At 40.1% G+C, this 11,490-nt stretch overlaps 1 protein-coding gene across 5 annotated transcripts in view; it reads left to right on the forward strand.

The window, feature by feature from the left end:
* The first annotated feature begins 994 nt into the window (after nt 1–994).
* Nucleotides 995–11,490, forward strand: part of LOC116048918 (splicing factor SWAP) — a 59,197-nt gene continuing 48,701 nt past the window's right edge. For 4 of the 5 annotated variants that reach the window (XR_004896707.1, XM_035998923.1, XM_035998933.1 and 1 more), the window contains exons 1-4: nt 995–1,383; nt 3,061–3,224; nt 5,943–6,074; nt 9,856–9,932. Coding sequence is in view for 4 of the 5 variants with exons in the window: in XM_035998923.1 (XP_035854816.1) it covers nt 1,184–1,383; nt 3,061–3,224; nt 5,943–6,074; nt 9,856–9,932 (573 nt within the window). In the remaining variant the exon portion in view is untranslated. Of the gene's footprint in view, nt 2,604–3,060; nt 3,225–5,942; nt 6,075–9,855; nt 9,933–11,490 lie in introns of all 5 variants that reach the window. The other variant, XM_035998935.1, reaches the window with a different exon arrangement.

Consider the following 11,490-nt stretch of genomic DNA (forward strand, 5'->3'; position numbering starts at 1 on the left):
AAGTTCCTTTTACTATATTATCTTTATCTTCATCCATCTTTATCCATCACCATCTGGTACGCTGCTGCCACTGCCAAGGACAAGGGCAGGCTGCAGCGTGTCATTCGGTCAGCTGAGAAGGTGATTGGCTGCAATCTGCCGCCGCTCCAGGACCTATACACCACCAGGACTCTGAAGCGTGCTGGTAAGATTGTGGCTGACCCCTCCCACCCCGGACACAAGCTCTTTGAGCCACTCCCCTCTGGCAGGAGGATGAGGTCCATCAGGACCAAAACCTCACGCCACATAAACAGTTTTTTCCCCTCCGCCACTAGCCTTCTAAACAAGGCTCGGAATCCATCCTGACTCTCTCCACACCCCACCTCTGGCTCCTCATGCCACTGTACTCTCTCTGCTGTAGCGTCCTTTTTCACTACTGTTTAACTTATTTTACTATTTATTTAAATTTATTTTATCGTTATTAATACGTACTGTGTGTATATGTTTATACTTATATTGTTTATATCTTTTTATCCTTCTTATATTTGTATGTGTGACATGCTCCAACAACACCATGACAAATTCCTCGTATGTGCAACGTACTTGGCAATAAAGCCCTTTCTGTTTCTGATTCTGATTCTGATTCTGATCTGGGGTAATATGTTTAAACCTAAGCACTCTTGCCTTTGACCCATATTGCTCCTCGTGCTACTAATAAACAGATGTAATTTTGAAATGTAGCCTCACATTAATTTATAATGTGGGTTACTTGATCAGTTCAGTTTCACTGCAACAGCAGTGCAACGTTTAGATCTATTCACCACCAGCACATTCCACAGATGAGAAACCGACTACACTGGCAACAAAACGACTCTTATACATACTTGTTACATTAAAATAAAAACATACGGCTCAGAAAAATTAACATATATTTGTAAATGTAAATGTTGCACGTAAGGGTACGATGTATATGGTTTTAACAATGCAGACAAATTGTCGTAAGTGCGAACCGGATACACAGTTGCATTTACTTGCTTTCCAACATGGCGACTGACTTCGTAGAATTTTATTTTGGGGTATAACCATCACGGAATATCGTAATATTTTGGCCATATGCAAACTACTTGGTTCTCAGAAAACCTTTAATGTACCGTCATTACTATTCTGTCTTACAAGTTAATCTGTTTTTACGAGTAATTGGGAGATGTATCGTCGCGGAGCCGCAAAGAAGGACCACAACAACAAACCGGTGAAGAAGGATGTGAGTGACAGTGATAAATACGCCGATCTCTTGGTGTTCGGATATGCCTGCAAACTGTTTCCAGACGACGAAAGAGCTCTTTACCACGAACATGGAAAACATCTTATCCCATGGATGGGGGAAAAAAGCATCATGATTGATAGGTCGGTTGAACAAACGTAGACCGAAACATTATGCTAACCATCTATCCTGTCCGTTAGCCTGTTTCAATATTCAAGGGACCACTTGGAGTTTGTCTTGCAGAAGCTTGGAAATACCTGCAACTGGCGACGAATGTTTTATTTCTTGTCTGCTAACTTGTTTTTGGATGCCCTGAACTGACAACAAATGGTATTTGAAGTTTCTAGAATAACATGTGAAGATGCAAATCCCTGCCAGTCGTTGCTAACATTAGCCATAACGCTGAGCTATCAATGTACACTCAGTTGCCAATTTATCAGTCACACCAGCTAAAACTACTGCAGTGTAATACAACATCGACACACATGTCGTAGACAAGGTTTAATTAATACTACTGTAAAACAGTTTAATTAAAAAAGAAATATTGTAACTTTCATGCAGATAGGTGTTGTTGCAGAGCTGTTTTTATTTGACTGCATTAGTTTGTGCTGTGTACCTCCTATAATGGCAATGGCGTGCATTTTACAGACCAAAACAACAGTATTACAGTGTTTAACTTTTAGGACTACAAAGATTAGCTTTTAGGTAGGCTTTGCATCTTGATATGTTGGGAGAATTTCGTCTGGAAACATTTACTTCCGACATGATTTTATAGAATAAAATTGCAGTCTAAATGGAGTATAACACAGAAGATATTACCTTCTTTCTGTCCTTTTCAAATTGAGTTTTGCAGAAAATGCCAATGTGTACACAAAGGAAATGACCTGGGTTTTTATTATGATGTGCTGGTATCCACAAGGCCAGAGCAAATTCTAACCAAGGCTAACGTTACAGCAGTTAAGGTGATTCAAAATATCTCAATGCCAATTTGAACCAGTGGGGTTTGACCAACAGGTGCTTTCAGCACAAACATGTTGCTGCAGGCAATGAGGTCATGTTTTATTGCCACCTTGATGCAGAACATTTAAAAAATGACTCTAATCTTAAAATATTGCATTTATTCTTTTGAATCACCTTGACCTGCAGTGGCCCAACTTGTGTTTTATTTGTACAGCCTTTGAATGTGTGTCTTTATCACATAACCCAGTTTCTTCCCCAGTAAGGTAGGCTAAGGGGTCCTGCCAAACCCCGAATGCCAACTACAGCACCCCATTTCTTTGTCTTCATGAAGAAACTGCAACTGAGAAGTGGCGTAGAGGGACGAACCCTGGAAAATGTCGTCCATTTGGGTTCTTGCGGATAGGTATTTATGTGCTCGGGTTTGTGTGAATGTAACTCTCTTTGCAGATGTAGAAGTAATGATGAGTGTTACAGGGGGGGAATTGAACCCTGTAAGGTAAGAGACGAGTTGCTTTGTTTGTTTCCCTTTTCGTTTTTTCCTTTGATGTAAGGTTGTTCGTTTGTAAGACTTGTCCAAGAAGAAAATAGCAACAGAAAGCTTGCTAGCTATCTAAAGAGCACTATCAACAATTAAGCCCAAGGACTTAATTAGTGCATTATTGTGTTGTCTGTATTAATGAGAAATTATCACAACTTTAAGAATTTTACAAGTATACTCCCCCATGACAGACTTTGAGAGATAGTGCTTTCTTGATGTAAAGTTTGGGTTTTAGGTCCCCCTCCCTTGGTAAGTAGGTCCATATTGTGTATAAAAGGCTTTGTCAACTTCCTTCTCTCTAATCCTTGTTACCATCCAACAGATACGATGGGCGTGGTCACTTACATGACCTTTCAGAGTATGACAGCGGGTCATGGAATACATCCTACCAGCTGTCGGAGGAGGAGGCCAGGATTGAGGCGCTGTGCGATGAGGAGAGGTACCTGGCTCTGCACACTGACCTGCTGGAAGAGGAGGCCAGACAAGGTGGGCAGGGTGCTAGTTACTTAACACGCATATGGCACTTCTTAATGTGATCTGCCCTTAGTAGATCATGCCAGATGATATCGAAGTGAATATCTGCTTTTATTTCTTGTGTGAGTTATGGTTGTTCACAGTTAATGAAGGCGGCTAGCTAATAGACAATATAGTATTCCTGTTGGAATGTTTGTGAGCCCATCAATCATCAGTCACTGATCTTTCATTGCATCATCTTATGGCGTGACAGGGTAATGTCATTGCTGCAATATATCTCTGTTGTTTCAGTGGTATATGATAGTAAACATTGGCATATGTCGCTACCTTTGTACTGGCATAATTATATGACACTTAAAAATGGCTTGACGTTCCACTGGTAGATATTAATTCCCATCGGCAGCAGTCCTAACCTTCGTATTTTACTGGCAGATAATGGTCCTTGCAGGCAGCTCTCATTTTGGCTTAATAAGTTGGTGGTAGCCAGCAATGCAAGCCATAACTAATCACAAATACTGCCACCATGGCACAGCAGCATGGCCTCTTGTCAAACTGGAATGCTCTCAAATCTTTTAACACTTTGTGGTGTTTATTTCTGCCTTTATTACTGATGTCTGGCTCTACTTTTAAAGTTAAAATCTCTTCTCAGTGTTTGAATTAGTGTCCCGAAAATATTTAATCTCTGTGTTTTAACACTTTTCCCACAGACTAACACCAGTATGACAAGCCTGTCTGTACAGACATAAAATCGACAACTCTTATGATTGCTATATACTTTAATCTAGGCTTCTTAACAAAATCTTGATTGTTCCAGAATTTCCAACAGTGTTGCATCCCCTTCTAAGGCACTTTCAGCTTTCTATCTCTTTAAAGAAGACTGGCTTTGCCTCTGAGTTTAACTGCTGCCATTTCTATGGAAATCACTTTCAACTCTTGGATACTTGCATCTTAGTCTTTTTACATTATAATGAAACACACTTCTGAAAGACAGACTAAATGACTTTAATTGAATTAATAAGCCACGGTTTTATGTGAAATATGGTGTCTTATGCCCAAACTGATGGGACAAAATGAGTCAGCTAATGATTTGTGTCACACACACACACACACACACACACACACACACACACACACACACACACACACAGTGCAGAATGTTCATCCCTCAGGCTAGTTTGCCCTTGAATTTGGAGGCCTGACCCCATTCACTTAGGGTATTACCCATCTGTCCACTGAAGGGACAGCAGGAAAGCATTAGAAATATTGATATTTTTAGTGGCAATTTTGCCCTTGCTTTCTTTAATAAAGATATAGTTGGCCATGAATTTCAATAGAAAAGGGTTAGTGTCTGTGGCCTAATAACCATGTATATTTGTCTAGCAACCAGTATGTAATTCTTTCTTTTCTATTGATCAGTGTGCAAGTAAAAGGACTTGTCATAATTTAGAATATAATCTCTCAGTCACATGTAATATTTATGGCATCAATAACATTATTATTATTATTATTATTATTATTATTATTATTATTATTATATAACTAATATCAGTTATTATAAAAGATATTGATGTAAATCCAACCCTATTAAATGTCAACAGAATACCTGAGTTTTGGTCACAATAGGCCTATGTCACACTTCCTGCTTCCGGAACGCGGAGTAAGGAATCAGAACTTCCGGTCAACAGTCCCTTTCTCCATAAGGATTTAGATTATCAGCCATAATGTGTAAACCATCCAAGGTAGACTGACCATGAGCTACGTGGTTGTGAAACGAAAGTTTCTGCTCCTGTAGAAGCTAGAAGTCTGTATGAAATCAACCTTGTTTTAAGAAAAACATGTTTTATATGCGATCTTATGGAGAAAAACTACATTACCCACTGGCTAGAGCGAGCTTCTACCATTGAAGTCTATGATAGTTTCTGTACACGGTCTTGTACCTTTTGCCTTTTTTGCCGTTTTCAAAATGTTTTTTACTTTCAGAGTGTTCATTTACAATCCGAACCACATTGTCATAGGTGACTTCAGGCAGGTTGCGGAGAGACTTGGTCCAGCAGTATCTATCGGGCTCCGCCATTGTAAAAAGCTAACCGGAAGAGCCGTACCCCCACTCAGAGACGTTCTTCCGGTCTTCAATTGTTGCGTGACATAGGCCTATAGCAGAGAATATCTTAGCTTAGCTATGGAAAGTACAAACACGTTTTTTTCTACAGAGACCCTGTTTTGTCAGGTATCCAGGATTCTCAAAGGCATCAGTGTGTAATGTGATCCGACCTCGGTCTGACTCAACTACAAGGCGTACTCTGCAAGTTTAAGCTAAAAAAAACTCTTGTAACAGGTGCGATTTACATACTGGGATGCGGATGAGTGAAATCGTGAATCGAGGTCTGACCAGGACTAGGAACATAGTACTTTGCCTCCTTGATATTTGGCTAGATGTGATTTTCTTCAGGACCTTTTTCCTACGTGGCATTTAGCGATGCTTGTTTTTTCTCTGTTTGAAAAGATACCGAACCAAAGGGAAAATGCTACATGTTTACCAACTCCTCCACTGATTCAGGCCAAAGCAAACAAACTATATCTCTGAAAATGCCATAAGAATGTCATCAAACATTTGGTGCCAACCTAATTATTATAATGCATACATTATTGTAAGTTGTCCAGTGCCACATCGGAATAGAAAGTCATGGTAGTAAATGTTTCTCCATTGTGTATTTTACTTGTTTTCCACAGAGGAGGAGTACAAACGTCTGAGTGAGGCTCTGGCTGATGAAGGCACCTACAATGCAGTGGCCTTCAAATACAGTGCTGACTACTATGACCCCTCTCAGCCCACTGAGGAGGAGGAGGCTAACAGGGAAACTGGTGAGAACACATCACTCACAGACTTGCCAAAGCAGTCAGATAGTCACTTTTAGATACAAATACATACACACTTTATGTAGAAACAATGTGACAAAACCAGGAAAAGCAAAACACATAACACTGCTTTTAAAGGTAGAGCTAACAAGGCAAAGGTCAGGACCTTTTGGAATGGTGCCTTATAAATTAAACAAAGTTGTAGTTATTCCAAGTAATCATATTACTGTATGCATGAATATGTACTGCTTGGAAGCCAGGGATCGTTAATATACCCCTTCTGTCTTTGACATGCTTATGGTGGGATCTGTGCCCTGTCTAAATGTTTAGCTGCGTGACTTTTTGTCTGCTGTGGTCTGATGTGAAGAACACAGCAGGTCTGTCTATTCCTTTTTTCTTTTTTGACTATTCTAATCCATGCGTCCATCTGCAGTTACAAACCCTCCAGGGGGCTGCTGAAGTTGAATTTTTGCCTGCAGAGCACATATTGTAATGTATTTATTATATTTAATTCTATATTACACAATGACGCCATACAAGTTTATTAGAACTATTTGGAACAACCCCCTTATGAGGCCCTGCAGTTGTAGCATAAACATATTTTTAGAAGTTTAGCCATGAATGGAAGGAGGTTTGCCATTTCGACTGCTAATCACCTGTGAACACCAGCGTCAAGTCAACTTTGGTTGTCATCCATCTATATCTGACCACACACACACACACACACACACACACACACACACACACACACACACACACACACACACACACACACACACACACACACACACACAAAATCCTGCAACTTTAAATATTTGATGTAGAAATCGCTGGAAGCTCTTTGACCCAGCCAGTGGCCTGACAGTTAAGCAGACTACTAGATGCCTCTTTCTAGGGAGATTGTAGAGCTTCAGTGTATGAATACATCTGCCAAAACTCTAGATGACTGTCCTTTGGGAGTAAGTGAAGGGTAATGTTTTTTGCTTTGCTTCTTTAAAGTCTTTGACATGATCACAAGTACAAAGTCATGAAAAAGTCACCCACCACATGGCAAATTTGTAGCCTCAAAGGGAGTGTTTGGGCTGACAGATATGGAGACACATAATCACAATATTAAATCATTTTGTGATTATGATATACTGAGTGAAAGCCAAATAAGCCAGAACGGTTAATTGCAGTATAATGTATTATCTGTTGTCTGTCTGAATAAGATAGATAGATAGATAGATAGATAGATAGATAGGTAAATTTGTTTTGTTTGTACAGGGCCTCACAAATATACATACATACAGTAAACATAGACACCTTCACCCCAATCACCCATAATGCACAGTTGCCTCCAGTCCGTTCCACTGGCACCCCTTGTGGGCCGCATATAACACACATAACAATCACCGCTGGGGAGCTTCATGTAGGGATGATATGGCAGAAGGTACAAAACTCTTACTGTAGCGGACCCGTCTCCAGGCCAAGGACCTATATTGGCGTCCTGATGGAAGCAGTGTGAAGAAGGGGTAGAGGGGATGACTGGTAGGGCTGAACGATTAATTGCATTTTCGATAATATCGCGATATGTTAAAACGCAATTTCCTAATCGCAAAGGCTGCGATTTGGTCACATGACTCACGAGAGCAAATCAGTCTGCACTCCGTAGAGAAAGCATCAACTAGCATGCTAACACTACACTGTACCTTGAGCTGATTTCTGTCATTCAAACAACTCTGAGTTGTAGTTTAAAACTTTTACAGCCATTTTAATAAGATGAAGGGTTTTATTCGGGCTTGAGTCTATACATGCAGTTAATGGATACAGGCACACAGAACTCAAGGCTCGGTTGGCAACGATTAGCTCTGATTAGCGGTTAGCTCCGTTATAAAGATATGAGTGGAGGAGCTGCCACTGAGAGGGGTAACAATCAGACTCTGATAAATGACGTTCGGGGAGCTTTCACAGCAGCGTGGCCGCGGTGTTTCAACGGTTTTATTAGTACAGTTAATCCCACGTCAAGAACACCAGCAACTAGCTAACGTAACGATAGCCTCTCTGAACAAGTGCACACGGCAGCACGTAACTTCACGAGGGGGAGGGGCTGGAGGCAGATCCTCTCTGTGCACTGTAAAAAATTGTGTGTGTGTGCATGTCTATATATACTATATTTTTACTTATTTAACTGTCTAGTGTGTAATTGTGTGTTCATACTATACATTATTATATTATTCTTTGTTGAATAATACAGAAGACAAAGAGCTTAAAAAAATAATCGAATCGAAATCGCAATATTTGGGGAAAAAATCGCAATTAGATTATTTTCAGAAATCGTTCAGCCCTAATGACTGGGGTCATGTGCGATTGTCCGTGCTTTGCGTTTGGTGGCTTTGCTGTTGAGGTCTGATAGGTTGGGTGTGGGAAGGCCAATTATTTTTGATGCAGTCTGGGTGACGCGAGTGAGCTTGTTTGTGCTGGTGGTAGTTAACATGTTGAAAAAGCAGGGGGAACAGTAGATGAGAATGGATTGGAGTATGCTCTTATACAGTCGTAGTAGGTGACGGGGAGAAACAGAGAGTGCTTTCATTTTGCAGACCAAAACTCAGTTTATTGTCTAGGGTGAGTCCAAGGCATTTGAAACACTCTACCATTTCAACAGGTTCGTTATGCAAATTGGGTTGTGAGAGACTAGGCTGTTCTGTGCTCTGGGGGCATTGATAAATAGTTATTTGGTTCTTTGGTATTGGTATGATGGCTGTTTTCCATAAGGTGGGCACTGAGGCAGTTCTACATGATTCTGAGAAAAGTGGCTCAGCATCATGGCTTGCACCTCCTGAGCTGCTAGTGCACATCCTCCACTGTGAAGGGAGCAGGGTGTACTGGCTCCAGGGTATGTAGGGTCTCCTGCAGCGCCTTGCATCTATCTGAGCAGTCAACTACTGGTTGTCCTATTCAGCTCTGTTGCCTTCTTTCTGTATGGCGCTGCTGAGTCAATGTGGGGCCATACTGTAGCTTTGAATAGAGAAACAGTTTGTGACTTGGTCACAGGGTTAACAGGAATGATGCTGGACTACCTTTAGAAAGTGAGAGTACATCCATGTTGATTTGATGTTTTGTAATTTGCGATAAAAATGTAGTTTTACATAATATGCCACTTTAGAATTAGCAGCCAAAGACAAGCTAGTCAACCATGATAATAATCCTGTTATATAATTGAAGTGATGATTAAGAGTATGTCTTCTTTTAAAATTGGGGCACTGTTTGGAAGGCCATTATATTATCACTAAATTGGAGTTGAGACATAAGATGGATTGAACACATGAACGCTGCATGGCTTTCGGGCCTTGCCAAAAACTGATTTCAAAAATACCTATGGCACACCTTTCACGACAAGTGAAATCAGTAGAAACGGATGGAAGGCTGGCTTTTTCCCCATAGAGACTATGTCTTAAGTTAAGGGGCTTGTCTCTTTCATTACTGTGCAAACTCTACACAGTACAACACAAAAAATGTTAATCTAGTTTCCACGTGACCTGTGCAGATGAAGGTGAAGGATAGAGAATAAAGATTGTAGTATATTATTGTGATGTATTTGTACAATGGATAGACTGGTTGAGGGCATGTGGTCCACCCATTTTTAAAACATTTTAACACGCTCAAAAAGGAATATCACGTTACTGCTCAACTGGGTATATACCCAGCAGGGAATATTTACTTTTTTTTTTTTTTTTTTTTTAATTTACAGATGACTGACAAGAGTTAATCTTATTATTTTTGTTCTAAAATCTCTCCACATGCATAGAAGAGGCAGAGCCTGAGGAGAGTGAAGAACCGTTTGTTGCTCCCCCTGGACTCGCTATCCCTCCTGATGTGGAACTGGTGAGCATTACATATCCAGCTGGCTTACTGATGTTGATGCCTTTGTATATACATACAGCGAGTTGACACAATAACAGAAACCGTCTTCCGACTTCTCTCTAAAACAGAGAAATGGTTAACTGAATGAGTTCCACCTGAACTTGTTTGAGGTGGTAAGCCACCCAGATCCTGACGCATCCCGTCATTAGATGACAGTCTAATCAATAGCAATTCAAGCATTTGCTATGTGAAATGGCACCTCTTCTTCTTTCCCCCTAAAATGAAAGGTTTTGAAAGTGGTAAAAGTGCATTAATTGTTATGATGTGACCACAACTCTGCTTTAGAATGGCACATATTCGTTATATGTAGAAATGTACTTCTATAAATATAGGCAATGCTTCACATTGACATAATATCCAATGATAACAGCAGACAAGAAATAACAGACTAAAAGTTTTAAAATGCCTTGCTGTTGCTTTGTTCCGTCTGGTGTTTTTGTGTCAGACAACCATCCCTCAGGATCAGGCTAGTCCGAAATCAGATCCCTCTGATCCTTCAGCTCATGCATAAGAGCTGCCACTCTTATGCATGACAAGCTTGTCTGCATAATCAGTATACAGCATGCTGGGTATAAAACAGCCAAAATACCCTTGTTAATATATACAGAACACAGCAAACCGTAGCTGCTGTACATGATATGCATACTGTATGATATTAATGTCTACTCCCTAGATTGTGAAGGAATATCCTTCTCTCTGAATACATTTCAGTGTTGTGCATCTGTCATTATTATGTAAGACTATTCTTTTTTTTTTTTTATTTTTTTTTTTTTTTTATTAATATTTTTGACAGACAGTACAACCTATGTCACCATCACAACTAACAAGACATCGATATCATCCACTGTCCCGTTTTATGAATGCAGAAAAAAGAAAAGACAAAAAAAAAAAAATAGATAACAAAACAAACAACAACCTCATATGCCTTACATTACATTACATTATTCTACCAGTCAAATGCTATATTGGATTGGATCAGATTATTATATTCAGACAGACAACCCATCTATTGCCATCAGGAAGGAGCCCCAAACCTGATTAAAGATATCCTCTCTCCCCATTACTCTGTAAGTGACTCGCTCATACGTAGCCATTCTTGTCATTTGTTAAGCCCATTCCCTAAAACAACACAGAGTAGATGACTTCCAGTGCCTCAAAATTATTCTACATCCTGTTGTAGTAGCTAGACGTATCCATAGTCTTTGTCTTCCGGTCAGAGTGTTATTGTCTGGCAGCAGACCCAGAATACACAGAGCTGGGGTCTTGGTGAGTTGTAGTCCGAATATATCATTCAAGAGGGTAACAACCCCATCCCACAAATGTGCATTTTTTTCACAAGAATACAACATGTGTACCAGAGTACCCACTTCCTTCTCACACCTCCAACATATGTTACTGTCCTTAAGTTTTAGTTTGGCCATTTTACTGGGGGTCCAGTGGTTTCTGTTAAGTAATTTGTACTGAATAAGCTGAGATTGAGCTTCACGAGAACAGTTATGCCAGGATGCAACCAACTTCA

The sequence above is a fragment of the Sander lucioperca genome, chromosome 1 (assembly GCF_008315115.2).
Source record: "Sander lucioperca isolate FBNREF2018 chromosome 1, SLUC_FBN_1.2, whole genome shotgun sequence".
NCBI lineage: Eukaryota > Metazoa > Chordata > Actinopteri > Perciformes > Percidae > Sander > Sander lucioperca.